Source organism: Peromyscus maniculatus, chromosome X, assembly GCF_049852395.1.
Source record: "Peromyscus maniculatus bairdii isolate BWxNUB_F1_BW_parent chromosome X, HU_Pman_BW_mat_3.1, whole genome shotgun sequence".
Taxonomy (NCBI): Eukaryota; Metazoa; Chordata; class Mammalia; order Rodentia; family Cricetidae; genus Peromyscus; species Peromyscus maniculatus.
Window position 1 is genome coordinate 87,151,314 of NC_134875.1, and position 22,453 is coordinate 87,173,766.

Consider the following 22,453-nt stretch of genomic DNA (forward strand, 5'->3'; position numbering starts at 1 on the left):
CACCAGGCAGAGCTCCAGGAGTCCAGTCAAAGAGAGAGAAGAGGGAATCTATGAGCAAGTGCATCAGGCTCATGATGGGGAAAACTGCAGAGACGACCAAACCAAACTAGTGGGAACTCATTAAAGTTGGATCAATGGCTGTGGAGCCTACATGGGATTGGGCTAGATAGACCCTCTGCATATCCAGACAATTATGTAGCTTGATCTGCTTGGGGGCCTCCTGGTGGTAGGATCAGAATCCATCCCTGGTGCATGAGCAGGCTTTTTGAATACCACAACCTCTGATGAGACACCTTGTGCAGCCTTGAGGCAGGGGGAAGGGCTTGAACTTGCCTCTACTGGATGTGCCTCCCCATGGGAGGCCCTTACCTCCTTGTGAGGGGGGAGTGGAAGGTAGATTGGGAGGGGAGGCTGGGGAGGGGAGAAGGAAAGAGGGGGATCTTTGGTGTGTAAAAAAATGAATGAAAAAATTTTAATAGGAAAATAAATAAAGAAAGGTAATAAATAAATAAAATTAGTATTTTATTAATTCTTAGAGAATATGGTGTCTTGATCATATTCTTCCCACTCCTTCCCTTAACTCCTCCCAGACTCACCCTCCCATCTCTCCCCTGCCCCTGTGTTTTTTTTTTTTTTTTTTTTTTTTTTTTTTAAAGAAAAGACTATATCTCACATCAGCTGCTCTGGCTCTTAGCAATATTTATGTCCCCTTTTCTGTGATGTCCCTAGAGCCATAAGGGTAGGGGTTGTGTTCTAATGTATTGATTGGAGGCAGAGACCCTACTATCAGTTTATTTTTGCATTTTGGCCAGTTGTGGCTTTCTATAATATTCTTCATCTACTGTAAGAATAAGCTTATTTGATGATGGATGAGAGCAATACTAATCTCTGAATATAAGGATGAGTATTTAGAACACAGTTACAGATTATGCTAGTTTAGTCGCAGAAGCAGGTTCTCTAGGTACCCTGGTCTGACCAGCCATAGGTAGCTGGCTAAATGAATGGTGCCAGGTATGAATTCCCTCCCATTAGGTGGACCTTAAATCCAATCAGATGACTGTTGGTTACTGATGTAAGTGCCACAGTATACCTTTCAGGATATCTTGCCATGCTGGTCATTGTTGTTATTCATTGGCATTATAGCTGGGTAGGACTTGATTGCTTCCCTCTATTGGCAGCTTGCATGGCTCTTTCTGAAACTATGAGGACTAATCCTCAGTGAGGGATCTTCCAGGTAAGATCCAGATCAGTTCCTCCAAATTCTGTGTCTGAGGTGTGTGCTGTCTTCAGCAATCAGGTCTTATCATCTAGTCTGAAAGGTACCAAAGGCAATGGAAATGGCCTATATTGTTTTGGGACAGTGTCTTGGACTCCTCTAACCAACAAATTAAAAGTAGGTTTCATATGCCTGGCACTGGGTTTTTTATTTGGTAGTTTATGTTCTTTTAGGGGGAGCATTGTCACCCCAATTGACGTAACTTCAATTAAATGATGTATTTCTCTTTGTGTATGTATACTCACTAACTCACTCACTCACTCACTCACTCACTCACTCACTCACTCACTCACTCACCTAATTTTAAGGGGCTATTAAAAAAGGATTCCTGTATGCCTTTTCTAAACATCTTTAGTGTTATTTATCCCTCTTCCTTCCCCTTCCCTTTGTGTTACCATTCTTCTTTCCTCCTTAGGTAAGTCTCTCCTACTCATTATCCCTCTTAGAACAACTGTGTCCTACAATTCCCTTGTATAGTGCTCCTGCCCAACCCATCCCCTGCCATGTTCTCTTTTTGCTTCTCTGACATTTGCAATTATTTCAGGTTATATACTCACTTCTGAAGATTTAGGTTAGGATCTAAGTTACCCCAGTCAATATAATATTTTCTATTTTCATCCATTTATCAGCAATGTTCATGATTTTATTTTTTTATTTTTCTTTACATCTGAATAATATTTTATCATGTATACCACATTTTCATTCTCTATTCCTCAGTTGAAGGACTTATAGGTTGATTTTATTTCTTAGGTATTGTGAATAGAACAGTAATGGTTATTGTAGATTATGATGAGGAAGCCTTTGGGTATATTACAAGAAGTGCTAGGTAGGTCATATGGTAGTCTATTTTTAGCTTTTATTTTTTTTTTTTTGTTTTTCGAGAAGGGTTTCTCTGTAACTTTGGAGCCTGTCCTGGATTTCGCTCTGTAGACCAGGCTGGCCTTGAATTCACAGAGATTCACCCATCTCTGCCTCCTGAGTGCTGGGATTAAAGGCGTGTGCTACAACCACCTGACTACTTTTAGTTCTTTGAGAATTCTCCACACAGATTTTCAGTTTGCAGTTCCAACAGTGAATGAGGGGTCTCCTTTCCCCATATCCTCACCAGCATTTGTTGTGCTTGTTTTGTGGATCTTGGCCATTCTGACTGGGTGAGATGAAATCTCTATGTTATTTTAATTTATAGTTCCCTAATTGCTAAGGATATTGAGCATGTTTGAGGGGTGGGTTTTTTTTTGATATTTTTTATTTCTGCTATTGAGCACTATCTGTTCAGTTCTATAGCCCTATTATTAAATTTTAAATTTTTAAAAATTTTAAAATATATATTATGGATATTGCTTCTCTTTGGGCATCCTCTATACTTGATAGATTTATTCCTTAGCTATGTTTTTTTTTTTTTAAATTTTATGAAGTTCCACTTGTCAATTGTTAGCCTAATTCCTGGGCAAATGGAGTCCTATTCAGAAAGTTCTTTCTTACACCCAAAACTTGTCTTTTTTCTTCTAGTAGTTTCAGTGTGTCAGGCCTTACACTAAGCTATTCGATTCATTTGGAGTCACTTTTGTGCAGGTTGATAGACATAGACCTAATATTTCCTCTGCATGTGGACATCCAGTTTTTCCAGCACTATGTGCTGAATATGTCATCTTTTCTGCAAAGAGTTTTGTCACCTTTGTCAAATATTATATGGCTGTAGTTACATTTACTCATGATGGAGTTTTCTGTTTTGATCCATTTGTCTACAAGTCTGGTTTTCTGCAACTACCATGCTGTTTTTTATTACCGTAGCCCTATCTTGAGATCTGGATTATGAAGCCTACCAGCATTTTTCTTTCCTTTTTTTCTTTTTATTTATTCTTTGTGTCTTTCACATCATGCACCTCCATCCCACTGATTTCCCTGTCCTTTCATAGCCACCCTCTCCCCTTGCAACCTCCCCCCAAAAATAAAATAAAATAAAATTTTAGAGAAAAAAAGAAGAAAAATGAAAAAAGAGAAGGAAAAATCAATTTCGTCATGGAAGCTGTAGTGTGATACAGTGAGTCACACAGTAAACCCTTTTATCCATGTATCTTTACTTGCAAGTGTTCATTGCAAAGGTCTGGTTTGAGGCCTCTGTTTTCTGCTACACCATCAATGCTGGGCCCTCACTGGGACTCCTCTTGGATATCCTGCTGTTGCCCTGTGTTGTGGAGATCCTGATGTTTGGATCTGCAGGACAGGTCCCTTTATGTGCTACAACAGATCATGCAGATCACAGATAGGGTGGATGTTGGGGGTGGGCCAACACATAACCCTGGTTCTGGGCCTGGGTAGTTGCAGGTTTGGTCAGCCTTCCAGCTCTTCCTTGTCCTCACCACCAGAGTGAGCTCTGCTGCCTGGCCCTCCTAGTTCACCCCTTGCAGCAATGAGCAAGGGGTGGGACCAGTTCTCCTGCTTCATGTCCTCAGGGCCTGCTCACCCACATCTACACCTTCAGGATCAGCTCTATTGTGTTGCCTAGACATGGCGAAGGGGCCGCTCTCCCAAGTGCTACAGCTGATGGGGGCAGAGCCAGCTCTCCTGCTCTTATGACCTCAGGGCCAGCTCTTGCACATGCCTCAGGTGTTGATGGGTGTGGGGGAGGTGGGCATCTCTCCCCTGCCCATGCTACCACATGACAGATGAGTAATGGGGACAGCTCTACCGTGCTCACAACATTGGGGCTGGCTCACCCACACCTGCTGGCCACCAGCTGCAACACTCCTGAGAACAGGCCCTGCACTTCACCTGGGCAACACAATAGAGCCAACCCCATTGGTGGAGGTGTGGGTGAGCACTTGGGAGAGTGAACCCTGCACCTTGCCTGGGCAGTATAGTAGAGCTGTGGCGGAGGTGTGGGCAAGCCAGGCCCAAAGTTTTGAGCATGGGAGAGCTATGCCCGTTACTCATCTGTCATGTGGTGGTGGTGGTGGGGTAGGGGGAAGAGCCCCCTCCCTCCCTCCCTGCCCCCTCCATTCATCAATGCCCGAGGCAGGTGGAAGGGCTGGCCCTGAGGTCATAAGAGCAGGAGAGCTGTCCCAGCCCCTACACCTTGCCTGGGCAACACAGTGGTGTTGGCCCTGAAAGTGTAGGTGTGGGAGAACTGCCCCTGAGGATGTTTGAAAGCAGACGAACTGGCCCCACTGCCTGCTCATTGCTCCACAGGGAGAACCAAGGGCAGTGCTGGAGAACTCACCCTGGTGGTGAAGATGGGAGAGCTGGCAGGCTGACCAACCCTGCGACTGGAGGTGGGGGTGGGAGTGGGGTTGGTCCTGTGGAGTCGGGGGTACAGGATTTCCACATCACAGGGCAGCAACAGGATATCCAGGGAGAGTTCCAGTGAGGGTCCAGCATCGATGGTGTAGCAGAGACCAGGGGCCTTGAACCAAAACCAATGACTCTTTGTGATGGGCATCTGCATGTTAAAAGGTATGGATAATGGATAATGGGGTTTACTGCGCGAATCACTGTGTCACACTGCAGCTTCCATGGCAAGATCTTCCCTTTCTCCCTTTCCCCCCTTTTCTCTCTCTGTCTATTTCTCTGTCTTTGTCTGTGTCTCTGTCTGTCTCTCTGTCTCTCTGTATCTCTGTCTGTCTGTCTCTCTGTATCTCTCTCTGTCTCTCTCTCTTTTGGTTTTTGGAGACAAGGTTTCTCTGTGTAGTTTTGGTACCTGTCCTGGATCTCGCTCTGTAGACCAGGCTGGCCTTGAACTCACAGATATGCTTGCCTCTGCCTCCTGAGTGCTGGGATTAAAGGCATGCACCACCACCGCCTGGCTTCCTCTTTTCTCTTAAAATTTGTTTTGTTTTATTCTGGAGGGGAGGGAGATGGGTGGGTCCATCCCAACATCCACCCCACCTATGATCTACTGAAGCACAGGGGTGGGGTGGGGTGGGGTTGCTTCTATGGACCCAGAGCTACAGGATCTCCATGACACAGTTGTACTTTCTCTAGGACTTTTCTTATGAAGTCATGTTGGATTGTGTCAAAGGCTTTTTCTTTATCTATTGAGATGATGATGTGAATTTTGTTTTATGTTCATTTATATGATTTATTACATTATTGGTTTACCTGTATTGAACTAGCCCTGCATCACTGGGCTTAATCTAACTTGGTCATGATAGGTAATCTGTTTGATATGTGCCTAAATACAGTTTGCAAGTATTTTATTGAAGATTTTTGCATCTGTGTTTATTAGGAATAGTGTGTGTGTGTGTGTGTATGTGTGTGTGTATGTGTGTGTGTGTGTGTGTGTGTGTGTGTGTGTGTGTGTGTGTGTCTTTACCTGGTTTTGCTATTAAATAGTACTGGCTTTGTAAAAGGAGTTTGGAAGTACTCTTTCTATTTCTATTTTTAAAAACAGTGTAAGAAGTATATTTTGTAGATCTTCTTTGAAAATCTTACGTTTTTCTGCTGTGAATACATCTGGGCCTGGACTTTCTGGCTTTCTTCCCCTCATGCTTTCAGAAAGCTTTTAAAACTATGTGTCATATATTTTAGCCTGTGCTAAGAACTCATGGCCCTTACATTTAATCACTTCCTGTTCTATTGTTTTTATATCTACCTTGTGTAATTGTTTCTACTAAATTCCCTTTAATTTATTACAAAATTTAGTGTGTTTTGATTTGAAAATATGCTGACTTTGATAACTTTTTATTACTAAGTGCATTCATCACATAAATGTTTAAAATAGTGTATAGGGTGATCAAAAATTTGTTTATATAAAAATAATCTGCCTTAGTTATATGCTGTCTTCACTTCCATTTTGCTTGTATACATAGTATATCTCTTTCTATGTGTATGATGCATACTTTTGAGTGTGAATGTTTCTACATATATGGTACATGAGCGTGAACGTCTGAGTATACATGTGTTGATGCCTACATTTTTATAATTCTATATGTACTACATGAAAACAACTATGCATTCTATTGAAGAAGCATCAATACTTTGTTGTAGTCCAGGCACTGTGTTAGATACTGGGTATACTGTAGTAAATCAGATTGACAATTTCTCATTTATGAACACGATACTCTCATGGGGTAGAAAGAAGGGACAGAACTATGCATGTAATCCAAACTGTTAAATTGTGATAAGATCTATGAAAGAAACAAATTATGTCTAACATGGCAAAAATTTACATCAGTGGGGTGAGAAAGATCCCAGTAAGTGCCATTTATAGAGAATTAAAGGGGGAAAGCATGTAGCCAAAGCCAGGTAGAGACATAGCAGGAACAGGAATTCTAAGCCAATTTCCCTAGTGAACGTAGATTCAAATATCTCAATTAACTACTGTAAGCTGAATACAGGCATATATCATCACAAAGATCATCCAAGTTGGCTTTATCCCACGGTGCAGGGTTGGTTCAACATTTGAAATAAATCATATAAATGGACTTAAAGATGAAAACCACATCATCATCTTAATAGATGTAGAAAGGCCTTTGATAAAATCCTGCGTGCCTTCATGATAGTGAGAAAAGAATACTTACACATTCTCAAAAAAATTAAAAGAAGGTGTGTGTCTTCAGATACTTGTAGAAGAAAAGGGAGTTGCAGAAAGTGATGTATGACTGAAGTCATGGGACCCATTGGCATAGGATATGGTTAGGATGTCAACTTAAGCACCATGGAAAGCCACTAAAGGCTATTAAGTATGACCTGACAGGGAACAATTTTGTTGTGTGGTGAATGCTAGACAGCAGCCTAGGAAAACAGTTAAGAAGCTATTATAGACTGGATGAGGTGGCACACACTTGTAATATCCACACCAGGAGGGGAGTCAAAGGCAGGAGAATCATGAGTTTGTGGTCGGCCTGGGATACAAAACTAGGCTCTCTCAAATTAAGTAAGCAAATACTACAGTGATCTAGGCAAGAAGACGCATTCACTTGAATTGGTGTGGTGGAAGTAGAAACAGTAAAGCATAGCTAGGTTAGAAAACTATTTTGCATGGTTGGGGATATAGTGCAGTGTTAGAATGCTTGCCTAGCATGTACAAGGTTCTAGGTTCTATCTCTAGCATTTAAAATGGGATTTTGGAGGAAACACTAGCAAAAAATTCTGTTGAATTGGACTTAGATGTGAGTTAAAAAGAAACCAGGGCTGATTGTTTAGTTCCTGGTTTGACTGACTGCTGAGTGGTGATGTTATTTCTTGAGGTGAAGTTTGGGAGAGAAACAGGAAGGACTGTGGATATAAATGTGAAAGCAGTGAACATATCTCTCTACCACATACTTGTCATAAATGTACGTGTATGTGGCCATTATATTGTTTTTATGTTTATACCTTGTTTATGTCAGGTATGTGCACACGTTTATACATTTCATCTATTTGCTATCTAAAACAAATGGAACCATGTATACGTCTACCTACTATACTTTGCAAACATTGAACATTTATTTTATTTACTTATAATTTGATGAAGGAAAATTATATTTTCTTTTAGTTTTGTTTACATACATTTGGTTTTTAATGGAATTGAATGAAAAATAGATTTATTATTATTGTGAGGGATATATATGCTATGGCATATATGTAGAGATAAAAGGATAACTGTGGAGTCATTCTCTCCTTTCAACTTTCTGGGGATTGAACTCAGGTCGTCAGGCTTGTGCTGCAAGTGACTTTACCCACTGAGCCATCTCACAGCCATGGCTTGAATGTTTTGAAACTTAAAAAGGGGACTACTCATCATTTGTATGTCATCTTTTGCAAGAAGTAACTACTATGGGCTATTCCTGTGGATATATATGTTGAATATCTGTTACCCAAAATGCTTGAGACCAGAAGTGGTTGGGATTTTCGAAAGAAATGTCAGAATATTTATATTCATATAATGATATATCTTAAATGGGCCTTCAGTTTAAACACGAAGTCTTAACCCCCCTATACTCATAACCCAAAGATTTAATGCAATATTTTTAGTGTGTTTACATTTTTCACAGTGTGCCTGAGATTTACCACATGAGGTCAGGTGTAAACATTTCCGTTTTTGGCATTACATCTGTCCTTGAAAATGTTCTGTTTTAGATTTGATGTTTTTGGATGAGAGATGCTGCACCAGTTTAGAGAAGAGAGGCAGTCAGTTCCTGCAGTATCTATTTCCTGAGTGGCTTTGTATGTACTCGAAAAAGACCTGGATTTGCTATTTCCTTTCTGAGACTGAATGCAGGTGAAGTGTCTAACTTAACCCAAGAATACTAATATGTGTGTACCTGCTTGTGCCACTGTGACTGCTGTGAACATTGTACTCGGTAAACACTCAGGAGGAGTTCTTCCCTGACTTTCTGGTTCCTTTATGTGATCAGTTAGGTGGTGATAGATAATGGTAAGTTTCTAAAGGTGACTTTTGTCTGTCTCCCCTAGGTCTTGGCCTTTCTTCACAGCCTCTTCATTTCCAACAGCTTGACTGTGGAGCTCACGCAGGATTTCCTCCCATACAAACAGCAGCTGCAGCTCAGTTTACAGAATGTGAGTTGCATATGGATGTCTTTTCCTGCCATTGAGATTTGAGCCCCAGTCGTCTTAACTGTGGAATTACAGGTTGTTGCACTGCAGCCCATTTGTCAGACAAAGTGGTGTGGAGTACAAACATGTTAGCGTAGTGGTGTGTTCTTGCTTTTTCAGTTTTGACTCTTCCTCTCTTTGAGGCTTCCTGATGTTCAAACCTATCCTCTATTCAGGAACGCCTCTATTTAGCCAGGATTTATTAAGTGTGGGTACTTTACTGTATCGCTCACAATCACAATCCAGCTGTAGGCTTATTTAAATATAAGGCTTAGGCCTTAAGCTAATTCCGAAGTCAATTAAGACACATGTGGGCTCTATTATTATGAATGCCCTTATTTATCTTCTTCCTTCTCTCAATGTTAAAGTACTTCTCCATCTCGTTGTACGTGCTAGTTCTTATAAATGAGCACAGATGACATTTTTATGTATTGGAACATGAGTATTTACTAAGTTTATCACTTAGCCCACATTTGATGCATATTTATGGATACCATGAAAATATACCCTGTGTAAGACAATGTAGAAGTCTCTGGCATACCAGAAGGAGGCATCAACATTTGTCTGTCTTGGATGATCATATATTTTCTTTGAGTAGAGGCTTAACCACAGATACATCATAATCCTTTATAGTATTTGTTGCTATGTGGAATCAGACCAACAGAGAAGGTATTACTAAGATCAGGTGACATTGGACTGGCCTTTATAGATCTGTTTTTAAATTAAAAACTGCTGATCAGATGCTTGCTTAGGGGGATTGTGATAGACAGTTTTACCTACTTTTTTCTTTCTGAATTTATTCCTTCCTTCTGGGTTCTCTTCTTTACCTGAACGTGAGAGTGCCTGTTTTCTGCTGACTTACACAATCTTTCTACAGTCAAGTTGACTCCTCTGCCATGTGTAACTTGACAAATGTGAGCTAATCCCAGGCGTTTGCATGTGTACTCATGGCTGACTCATTGTTAGTATAGTTGACAGCTGGGGCCGACCAGTGTAGTTTTCCTTTTCTTCACTAACATAATTAAGTTGTCCTTCGGTTAAAGTAGGGTCAGCCTAATCTCATTTACTTGAAGCTTGAATTAACCCATTGGGTAGAACCTCTGGCTTCTTGTGGTAGCTGTGTTTTTGTTTCTTTTCTACTTCATAATCCCATTAAACTCTAGAATTATTTCTAGTCACTACCATTCAGCAGTCTTCTATATGTTTTAGCACATGCTGTGAGCATAGAAATCTCTGTACTATACCCATGACCTGTAAATACACAGTCCTGCTGATGATAGTGGTGCTAATGACTGTAATGGTCTCTTGACAGACAAGAAATCATTTCTCCAGTACCCGAGAAGAGATGGAAGAACTTAAGAAAAGGATGAAAGAAGCTCCTCAGACATGCAAACTTCCAGGACAGCCAACCATTGAAGGCTATCTCTACACACAGGAGAAATGTGTGTGGGCATGCAGGGCTCCAGTTGGCTTGCCACTTTACCTTTCTGAACGCTGGGGATTTCTGTTCATAGATCCATGCCAGATACAACTCCTTGGAAGGCAGGGTGGGAATAGAAAAAAAATGTAAAAGGAAGAAACTTGAGGGGGAGTTGGAACACTGTGTCTCTGGAGCAGTAAGATCTAATTTTTTTTTCTCTGAGATTCAATATGTGGAATGTTAATTGTGTACGATGAATTTTGGGTCAAAAAGAAGGTAGGGCAAAGAAGGCAGAAAGATCATATTGATTGCTCATATGATGTGTAGTGCTCTAAAAGCCTCATCCCATTTAATCTTTGATTCCACATTATGTTCATTTTAAACCAGAGACCACTGAGGCTTAGAACAAGCACTAGATCTAAGATCCAATTCAGGTGTATCCTATGCTCAAACTGATACTCTTCCCAGTGTATCCTATCCCACTCACCACCCTCAGAGCCTGTACAGTGTAACGTGGCGAGCAGCATCCTAGTTTTCTCCGTACATGACAACCTAAACTGTCTACAGTGGAGTAAACACGTCCCTACTTGAGAACCTCTGCTACATACTGTACGGTGCCTCTGTGCCTCAGTTTTCAGTCAAATGGCTATCCCTCAGTTGAATGAACACTCACAAGCATTGTTTCTGCCAAATGCTATGCAACACATTGAGAGTACAAAAAAAAAGTGATAACATGTTTTCTTTTTCTTTTTTTCTTTTCTCAAAGCAATTCTCAGACTGATAGGGGAGATAGGAAAGTATTCATGAAAGATTTTGAGCACCCTCTTTGGGGCATATATCTAAGAACTTCTCTGAGGCAGTGATGCTTGACCTAGAACTTGAATGTTCAGTGAGAGTGTGACAGGTAAATAGAAACTGGGCTAGGACTTGGTAGAGAACTCCAGATGTGTACTACTATATGAGTTGAGGCACAGGAGTGATGGAGAACATACCTCATGCTTAGGTCTTGGTTTGTTTAGGATAGCCCTTGTTGTTCTGATGTAATTCTTCATTCTTAAATACATGTTGTGTGCATCCATTTTAAATACATGCTGAGTTTACAGTACAAACTATATGCCCACTGAAGTATTTGGGAACTGGAAGTAATTCACTGACACAGGGTCATAGAGGTGATGGGTGCCCAATGACAAGTCCAGAATTGTAACTAGAGTTTTCCTGTCTTTCCCACAGTCAGGACAAATCTCTGTCACCCGCCAGTCCCACAGCTGCTCAGACACAACCAAGTAAACACAGAGACTTATATTGCTTACAAACTGTATGGCTGTGGCAGGCTTCTTGCTAACTGTTCTTATAGCTTAAATTAATCCATTTCCATAAATCTATACCTTGCCACGTGGCTCGTGGCTTACCGGCATCTTCACATGCTGTTTGTCATGGTGGCAGCTGGCAGTGATTCCTTTGGTCTTCCTGTTCTTTCTTTTCTCCTCTCTGTTAGTCCCACCTATACTTCCTGCCTAGCCACTGGCCAATCAGTGTTTTATTTATTGACCAATCAGAGTAATTTGACATACAGACCATCCCACAGCACAGAATGGCCAGTTTGATCAAATTATGCAGGGCTTTGACGGTGGACTAAGTTGTCTGGAGAGAGTAGGAAAGCCATGTGTGATTTGCAAGGGAAATGACATCAATGGAAAGGTATTTACAGTACTGGTCTAGTATAATGATGAAGATGAGTTGGACAGGAGTGCATCAGAAATGGGGAAATGAGAGACATCTGCTTGAACTGATTAATGAGAGGAAAAGTAAATTTGTATTTCATTGGTAAACGTTATACTTATTAGAAAAACAAGACAGTGATGACACCCTTTAATTCATTGCTAAAAGGGTAGGAGAAGTGGAGATAGCTGAAGGAGAGACACGTAAGGAGTGGTATGGACACAACTCAATAGTAGTCAAATGAGAGGTTTCAGGAAAGAGGAACACTGGCAGGGCTTTCCAGCTTCTGGATGCATAGGTGTCTTGATTCTCAGCAACTGTTGCAGGGAGAGTAGGTTTGGAATGAGCCAAGAATGGATATGGGAAACAGTTGGTGAGGGTCTCTGTGGGTACAGTGGGTAAGTGGGGTAGGTATAGATAGAGCACAGGTGAAGGGCAGAGATTGACCTGGGGTTTGTCTGCAAAAAGTAAGCAATAGCCTGGGAATCTGCATAGAATGTAGAGGCCTTGGACTCAACTTCAAGCACTGGAAAGGAAAGCAAACGTCTTCTGCTTTGGGGAGCTGAAATATTCTGCTAGTTCATTTTCTTCTGTCTTTGTAGGGGCTCTGGGGATCTCGTGGGTGAAATACTACTGCCGGTATGAGAAGGAGACCAGGACACTCACCATGACACCGATGGAACAGAAGCCAGGTGCTAAGCAGGTCAGTTCTAGTTACTGCTACTTTGTGAGTGTATCTCAGAAAAGAACATATATTGACAGAGTGTCAAATCATCAAATCTATCACTGTTATGTAAAAACCAGGATTTTACGTGTTCTCTTTGGCCCAAGTTTATGTAGGCCATGGCTAAGATCAGGACTTTTGTTATTATTAGTTGTTTTGGTTTTTGAGAAAGGGTTTTGTTCTGTGACCCAGGCTGGCCTGGAACACATTATGTAGCACAGATATGCTTGAACTTGTAGCAAGTCTCCTGCCTCAGACTCCTGAGTGCTGGATTAAAACAGGTGTGTTCCATCACACACAACTGTAGATGAATTTCTAAATGGTCTTATTAAATAAAAAACACAGAGCCAAATATAGGGGTTAAAGCCTTAGAGAGATCAGGGAAATAGGAAAAGCCACCAGCCAACCTTACCTCACCAACTCTGCAGCTTCCAAATGCAAGCTACTTCCTGTCTTACCCACACCTTTATGGCCTGGCTGTTCTGCCCTCTCATTGGCTCTTAGCCCAGCTACCTCACTTCCTTGTCACTGTCTGTCTGTACAGACCTCCAGGTCTCTATGGTTGATATTGGGATCAAAGCCATGTGTCACCACAATTGGCTCTGTTCCCTAATATGGCATGGAACACTCAGAGACCCTGATAAGTGATTGGATTAAGGGTGTGTGCTGCCTGACTTTTTGTTTACTTAAAATGGCTGGCCTTTTCCCCTGATCTCCAGGCAAGCTTTATTAAAGCACAAATAAAATATCACCACTTTTCAGGACAAACAAAATACCACCACACATAACTCCTACCATCAGGGTTTATGATGGTGTTTTTCTGTTTTCAGCCTATTTAGTATTGTAGTTGCCTATCGCTTGTATAAAGAACATATCCAAAACATGGATGATTCCTTTAAGTAGTGAGTTTAAAAAATATAATTTCTGGAATGCCTTTATTAAAAGTGTGTGTATATGTATTTCTCTCTTCTCTCTTCTCTCTTCTCTCTTCTCTCTTCTCTCTTCTTCTCTCTTCTCTCCTCTCTCCTCTCTCCTCTCTCCTCTCTCCTCTCTCCTCTCTCCTCTCTCCTCTCTCCTCTCTCCTCTCTCCTCTCTCCTCTCTCCTCTCTCTCTCTCTCTCTCTCTCTCTCTCTCTCTCTCTCTCTCTCTCTCTCTCTCTCTCTCTCTCTCTCTCTCTTGCCTGAAGTTAGAATCACCTACACCACATTAAAATCTCTATAAGTAGCTCAAGTTTCTTCCTCTCCTCTTCAAGCCTTCTCCTACCTTTCAAAATGCCAAGGTAAGTTTACCACTGAGAGGGTAGTTTACTCCCTGGAAAGAACCTGCTCCTTTCCATGAATGGATGTTTCTACAGGTAAAAACTGATATTCACATAATTTGCTATCTGAAAGTATCCCTTTCATTTGTTCTCATACATGTTGTGTGTATGCACCTTTTAAATAATTACATATTGTTGGCAGCTTTAAGTATACAATTGAAGGCCCAAATTAGGTAGACAGAAATTTGGAAAACTGCCTATTTCTATTAATAACAGATTCTGTAGATGACCAATCCTATATGTGTAGCTTTGCATAGAAAACAAGAGGGGACTGATTTTAGCTTTTTTTTTTTTTTTTTTTTTGGTTTTTCGAGACAGGGTTTCTCTGCGTAGCTTTGTGCCTTTCCTGGAGCTCACTTGGTAGCCCAGGCTGGCCTCGAACTCTCAGAGATCCGCCTGGCTCTGCCTCCCAAGTGCTGGGATTAAAGGCGTGTGCCACCACCGCCCGGCTAGAGGGGACTGATTTTGATTGCAGTGTTGTAAACTACTTTTTGCCTTGGTCTTTAAGCACAGAGCCTTCTATTGTACCTTAAATGTAGGTTAATGTACACCTTTAGGTAAATGTGTCAATAGGTGTCAGCAAATTCATCTTGGGGTATAGCACAGAAATTGTTTCCAATCAGCCTGAATGTGTCTGTTGTTTCTAATTGGCAAGTGCTTATGAGCAATACTAGCTTCAGTCTTTTGTTTTGCCATTTCATGTTAGAGCATGGGGATTGTTGAGATGGGAGTTTGAGGAGCCTGGGATGGCTTCAGACTCATTATGATGTAAAGCATGACATTGAGTTTCTTATCCCGCTGCTTCATTTCCTGAGTTCTGGAATTACCCGTGTGTGTCACCATGACTGGTTTATGTGGTACTGGGGATCAACCCTGGACTTTGTGCTTCTTATAACTGAGCTACTTTCCAAGCCCCCATTTTTTTTATTCTATACAAATTATTATCTGGAGTCTGGACATTAGTTCTCCTCTCACAGAGAGTAATATCTTTAGATTTTTTTTTTGCATTCCTTACCAAAAGAGCACTGTGCCAAGGACAAAATCAGTAGACACCACTTTTGTGTCCTCCTAGCATATGAGAACAATTTAGCTTTTCTTTCCCCCTTATTTCATTGACTGCATTTGTGGGAGCCCAACAGTGAGCCTAAGCAGGCATTTTCTTTTGTGAGACAGAGTCTCTGTAGCTCTGGCTATCCTGGAGCTGACTATGCACACTAGGCTGCCTTGAACTCTCAGAGATCCCCCTGCCTCTCTCTCCTGAGTGTTGGGACTAAAGGCGTGCATGCCTGGCCCTGAGCCTGATCACTTTTAATGTGGAATTCCTTAAGGAATGGAAAAAGGCACCCAGTTCCCATTTAGAAGGTAGTGACTGAATAGAAGCAGTTACTGGATTCATTCAATTTGTATTTGGAAATAATTTTTTCTTGTCAATCTTCTAACACCATGCCTAGTAGTAGTTCATGTTCCTGAAAGGTAAATAATATAAATAAATGAATCAATGATGACAGTAGTACTGATGGTAGTATAGTAGTAGTAGCAGCAGTAGTATAGTAGTAGTAGTAGCAGTAGTATAGTAGTAGTAGTAGCAGTAGTATAGTAGTAGTAGTAGCAGTAGTATAGTAGTAGTAGTAGTAATAGTAATAGTAATAGTAATAGTAGTAGTAGCAGCAACAGCAGCAGTAGTGTAAGAACCACATTTTCCTGAATGCCAGTTGTATTTCAAGGATATATACCATGCACCTTATTTCCTCTCTTAGCAGCACTGTGGAGCACATTATGAACCCAGTGTGCAGATGGAGTAATTGAATCTCTTTCTTACTGTGACACTTACCAGTGTTCCCTACTAGCTCAACCTGTGAAGTCTTATTTATATTGCTCAGTTTACCAGTCTCCTCCAAAGCACTATCTTATCAGAATTTTATCCTTCCATGTTAGACATACTGGAAAAGAGAAAGAGTGATGGATTTTGAGATTAAATAACTGGGTTTATGTGACTCGTGACATGGCATGTCAGGGCACTTACTGCCAAGTCTACATGTGTGCTGCCCCCACCCTCCCAATTAACCATACATGAAAGAACTGGGTTTAAATCCTAGTTCCATGGTAAACTTGCCTTTTGACCTCAAGTTAATTATTTCATGTTACTCAGGTTCATCTTCTTCATCAGAAAAGTAAAAAGGATAATGATTGTGTTCATAAATTCTTTTGAGCCCTGTTCACTAGGGACTAGAAATATATAGATGAATAAGACTGTAGCTGAAAGTTTTCCTGTGTCCCACCCGGTCCACAGCTACTCAGACCCAAGTAAACACACAGAGGCTTATATTAATTAAAACTGCTTGACCATTAGCTCAGGTTTCCTACTGACTAGCTCATACATTTAAACTCAGCCTATTTTTGTTAATCTATATGTCACCACATGTTCTGTGGCTTTACCTGTGTGCCATTACATGCCTCTCCCTGTATGGTGGGCTGGCATCTCCTCACTCAGTCTTCCTCTTCCCAGAATTCTCCTTGTCATACTTCCTGCCTGGATACTGGCCAATCAGCATTTTATTTATCAACCAATCAGAGCAACACATTTTCACAACATACAAAAAGACATTCGCCCATCATAAGACATTATCCATGGCCTTCCTTATGGATTTCTCAGTCAAGTGAGACATTGAAAACAGGGAATTTTCACATGAATTACAAAGCATGGAGCAGGCCATGTGTAGAGTTAGAGGAAAGTTGAGTGTGGTTTATAGGGCAAGTAGCAGGTTATTCAGACCAAGAGTCACTTTGGGTGGAGGGAACAGTACATGCAATGTCATGGAGTCATTAAAGAACATGATTTGTATGTGAAGTGTTTTGCACCTACAGGCCATAAACTATTTGGTGGTGGCTGGAGATGCAGCTGGAGTGGTGTGCATGAGGCCTAGAAGCCTAAGCTGCTACATGATGCTAAATGGTGTGAAGGCTAAAGAGGGAGGATGCCTACATGACTCTGTTACCCACCTTAAGAAACTTGTACATGACACCCCATGTGTTAGGATAAGAATGGCCTATTGAAGGGTTAATGGAGGGTTGAGTTCTTGTATTGGAAGCAGAAAGGATTGGCCTCTAAAAGGCCAAACATACTGAGAGGAGTACTGGGTAGTTAACCAAAGAGCATCAAGATCTGCAATTATTTATTCATTGAGTTTCATTTATTTTTACAATCTAAATTTTGAGAGAGGATCTCACTGTATGATCCAGACCAGCCTTGAACTTGACCTTCTTGTGCGTATACCACTGTGTCTGTCTGAACTGGGTATACATCTTAGCTCTGTGATCTAGGTCCTTTTTGACTTTCAGTAAATTGGTATTTGCCAATGAATCATATTGTTTTGGATGGCATAGTGCCATAGGTACAGACCTGGAGCTTAAGCAGTGTTTCTGATTTTGAGACAGTAGGCCAATGGTGCTAGTGTTATTTAATGGAATGTGAAGTTAAGACTTAGAGAGGGAACGTGATTTCTGAGAGTCACATAGCTAGTAAATGGCATAACTGAGGCAATACCCCAGATTTTAAGCTTCCTAGGTTAATGCTACTTTGACCTTACCAACTTGCATGACCATCAGCCATTTTACCACTCAGATTCCCCTCTATGTAAGGGCTGCTGCAGTGAGGGAAATTGGTGTAAAACCAATGCAGAAAATAAGAAACAAGCAAGTAATCAAAAATACCATGTACAGTATGTGGTTCATTTTAAGGGTTAACCAAACCTAACCTCGCTTTTGGTGTCACATTATGCCTATTGAGATCAGCGAGGAAAACCAACAATGGAGGATCATGTAGTTTGTATATGGCCACCAACGAGTTTGGCAGATTTGTTTTCCCGCAGGACTATTATGAACCACACTACCCCATGGATATCAAATATAAAAATGTTGCTGAGATTAACATTTGCTTGTTTCCCCACTCTTTTCCTACTTTGGAGAGACTGTTTTGATGGTTTTTGATGTCCTAAAGGTGTGCACTGCCCCATTCAGTAGGAAGCTTCTATACTCAACTTTTCTCACACATTCCAAGGATGATTTCAGATAGCTGCTTATGCAATTGCAGCTTCCCTTCTCAGAAGCCTCATGAAAATTTTATTATGTATACTTAATGCCATTTGGGCAATCCATTTCTCCTGCACTGCCCTTAGATGATGTGTACTGGACTTCGTATTGAATCTGCTGTGCTTGGGAAAGAACACCCTGAGCATTTTCCCCTGGTCTTGACCACTTATGCTTAGAACAGCGAGAAGCCATCTACCATGTTATTGCAAGATTTGAAGGTAAAGCTTCTCAGTGACTCAACACATTGCTCCTGCTGTCTTGGTCAACATCATCCAAGTGACCCTGAGGATACTACAGGAGACAGAAGAAGCAACTGTGCATTTTTACTAAGTGTCTGTTAATACTTCTCTCCTACCAGGGACCCGTGGACTTAACTTTGAAATACTGTGTGAGAAGGAAGACAGAGTCGATTGACAAGAGGTTCTGTTTTGATATAGAAACTAATGAGAGGTGAGTTGTGATGCTGGGACTTTATGGGGTTACTGTGTACCACCATCAGTTTGGCTGGGTCTTGTATTTTCTTCTCTTATTCCTTGTTGCTTAAAATAAGCAATTTATAGATAGGCCAGTGGTAGTCCTGCCCCTCAGTCTGCCCTTCACAAGGGTCTCTGTTATACCAGGTGCAGGGCTGGTTCGTTTGTGTTTTTGTTTTCTATATATCTCTCAACCACATTTCCCTCACTGTCTCTGGGCAGAAAAAGTTTTTCCTAGAATTTCATTTGCTGTCATATATGCAAAAATTTGTTTTTTCTCAATGGTGCAAAACTGACAGAATAATCATGCTTGTTCTTTTTAAGCCACTGTTGTTATAACTTAGGAAGTAGATTGACACACTTTTTAAAGGAAGACAGAGTGAAGAGTAGAGGTTGTATTATTGGGGATTTTTTTTCATACCTATTGTAAAATGATGCAAGCTTTTCCTACTTTGACAATATGTATGTAAACTAGAATAGTTTATTGACTCCAAATATTAGAACTACTGCTAGCAAATTTGGGGCATGATTATATTGTTTTTCTCCAATGCCTTCTTTTTCTCTCCTCTGAACATGAAGAGTTTAATGAAGGATAATTATACCTTATATTTTTTAAAAATTGAAAATAGATTTTTTTCATACAATATATTCTGGTTATGATTCCCACTCTCCCAGCTCATCCCAGATCCTTCCCATCTCCCCACCCATCCAAATCTATACCCTTTCTTGCTCTCTCATTAGAAAACATACAGGCATCTAAAAAAAGGAAAAAAATAGATAAAATAAAAACAAACTTGAATATGGCAAAAGAAACAAATGAACAGAAAAACAAAGAGCCGAAAAAAAAGCACAAGAAACACATAGACTCAGACACACACTCACACATTGGCAAACCAAAAATCCCCTAAAAACACAAAATTGGAAATCATAATATATAAGCAAAAGATACCTTTACCCTTTAAAATAAAAGCATTTGATATTATTTTGGTGATAGGCATGCTTTGTGGTTAAGAAGTTGGTCCAAAAGTCAATGAATAAGTTATATGATTTATTGTTATCCATTTTTTTGTATATACCAGGCACTGGGTAATAGAGAAGAATTTAGTAAAATAATCAGATTGCTAGAAAGGAACTTAATAAATTATAGTATCATAACCACTAGGGACTGATATCAACAAGATCAGTTAGACTGAGAGATTAGGACATTTTTCCTATCTGGAAATAAGTAACTGTCTGTTGCCCTATTTAAAAATTGGGATATGTTTGGACCCTCATGATTTTGGTTTGTGGGTTTATGACTTTTTTTAAATAGATGATCCCAGTCAAAAGGACTGTGATATTAAACATTGCTACCAGTAACCACATTTTCCCAATAAATCAGGCCGTGTAGGATGAGACAAACAACTGTGGACTCTGACTTCCCTGTGTGAACCTGTAGCATCTCTGGTTCTTCAGCATCAAGGTGCTTAAAAGTGATCAAATTTTCCTTATCTGATTCCATGTTGATTCCCTTTTTACCTTAAATTTGCCAGCTACCTGTAAATAATATCCCTAACTCAAAGCAATCACACTTTGGCCCTGGATGACAGACTGAGTCACTTTATTTTTATATTTCTTGCACAGTGCGCTATGCTTGGCTCATTGTAGCTGGTAAATTTGTTGTTAATTCATAGATATATATTTTCTTTCCCATAATTCTGAGGAGTTTTTAGAGTAGAACCCAGGAATTAAAGTTATGATGCATCTGTGACTTTAGTTACCATGTTATTTGCACTTTAAAAACCATTGTCTTATTGAATCCTCTCACCACATTTTATACATAAGGACACTTTTGCTGCCTGGGGACCCAGCATCCAACAGTGCAGGGCTCTAAGGGAATCCACAGAGTCGGTGTACTAAACTTTTTTATCTGAGGGGGTAAGGGGAAAAAGACACTCACACACTCTCCTGATGGTTTCCTTCTTTATTCTTCTGTATTCTCTGTTCCTTATTTTCTGGTAATTTCCTTCACTCATTCTTGATGATGTTTTCCTTCTAACTCTATCTCTATTCTTTCCCTTATAGCTTATATACCCCAGCAAAATCTTTCAGGCAATATAAAAATTGCAATGTGGTTACATTCTATTTTTCAAGTGAATGATTACAATGAATATAAGTAAAAATCAGCATGTTTTCCACATCCCTTACATGATTAAACATTTTACATATTACAGATGAAAAACAAATTATCCCAAAAAACCCACATACATGCATACCCAAGCAACTTGTTGTAGATTAATAGTGTAGGCAAACAAGGTATTCTTCTCAGTTAAGTCTTTTACTGGCAGGCTGCATTTTGTGGTTACAAAGAAAGTGCCAGGCACTTTATTACTTATCTTGAAAAGTAATCTTTTAAGGAATCTTAAAGGAATCACAAACCTAAACTTTTATACATGAAAAATAGTCAGCTCTACTTTAAATCTCTAGGGGGCATACATACTCATCAATAGTATATATATATGTATATATCAGGAGATTGAGGGCAAAAATTGGTATAAGGAATTAATCATTACCTTTGGTGATTAACCAATCCTAGCAAGAAAGGCATGTCAGCCAATGATAATTGGGCTGCTTTGTTCTTGTTCCCTGACCTTAAAGAGTTCCTCACTCAACTATGTGTCTTTCTGAAACTTCAGATTGTCTTCTTGGGTTTTTCACCTCAAAGTATTTGACAAAGCATCTTAATTTAACTTTAAGGTATTTTCAAAGCTTTGTTTCAGCTATGATGCACTCCAAATCCTGTGAACACATCTCCTAATATTAAAGTTAAAAGAATTTAAGCTAGCTGGGCTACTGGGACTCAATTGTTTTTCATAATCATTAACCTAAGTCACAGTCTATATGGCTCCTCTATATAAAGTCATGTGTTCAAGCTGTGTGACACTTCCTTGTTTTATTTTTATCATCAAAATTCTATTTAAACTAACATTATTGTTAACAATTAGACAGTACAGCTTAGGAAGCAATCATCTTCATAATAATCCACAGGTAAAAATGCCCAGTAGAACGGGATATTTCCATGAGATAAACACACTACATTACAGGCAGTGGGACTCTCCCCACACCCATTCACACCATGTCAGATACCAGAGAAAGTTGGCATGGCAAACATGTAAAGGCACAGCAAAAGCAAAAAACACTCTGAGGTCTGTGGTCTCAGGGCCTTGCCTATCTGAAATTTACCCATCAGGGTTTTGTTTCCTGGTGCATTGATCCCCTGAAGTCAATTGCCATTTGCTGTTCCTCTGACATGGCTACTGTGAGGACACCAAGCCTCAAATATATTAACTGACTCTGTAGCAAGGCAGAACCCTGGTCTGTGGGTCGCCACAGTCATTTCCTTTGTTGTCTTATGTCGTTATTGATTAGAATAGTCAATATCATAATGAAAACATGCTGACACATCTGTCTGCAAGAGGGACTTTGTCAGGTCTGTGGCAGCTACTTCCCTCACTTGTCTATCTGATCTCAGAAGAGTCAGGCTTCCTGGCACATACCACACACATTAACTCATACTTTCTGGAGTGCCATGCAAAGGTCTCTTAATCCATTTTTTTCTAGTTCAGAAAGATCGAATAGCATTACGTAAATTAATGTTTGTTCCAATACTTGAAATTGTAGGCTCATATCTCACAAGAGTTTGGAGGGTCTTAACGATAATTTTAGCAAGTGATGTTGCTTTCCAAGTGCCTCCTGCCTGTCAGACCCTGTTCTCAGCCCTTTATGTGTAATTTTCTTTAGTTTTCATCATCAGAGTAGAGGTTACTACTACCTCACGTTCTTAAAGGAAGAGAAGTAAGCAAAGAATAACGCAGCTACTAAATGGTAGAGCTGGGGCCCGAGTCCAGGTGTTTGAATC

The 22,453-nt window shown here is 40.3% G+C and overlaps 1 protein-coding gene across 2 annotated transcripts in view; it reads left to right on the top strand.

Annotated features, from left to right (window-relative positions):
- The window catches only part of Ophn1 (oligophrenin 1), a 353,114-nt gene that overhangs the window by 193,035 nt on the left and 137,626 nt on the right, over positions 1-22,453 (top strand). For both annotated transcript variants that reach the window (XM_006981173.4, XM_042268747.2), the window contains 4 exons: positions 8,672-8,776; positions 10,125-10,254; positions 12,554-12,654; positions 18,441-18,532. In XM_006981173.4, coding sequence (XP_006981235.2) covers positions 8,672-8,776; positions 10,125-10,254; positions 12,554-12,654; positions 18,441-18,532 — 428 coding nt within the window. The remainder of the gene's footprint in view (positions 1-8,671; positions 8,777-10,124; positions 10,255-12,553; positions 12,655-18,440; positions 18,533-22,453) is intronic.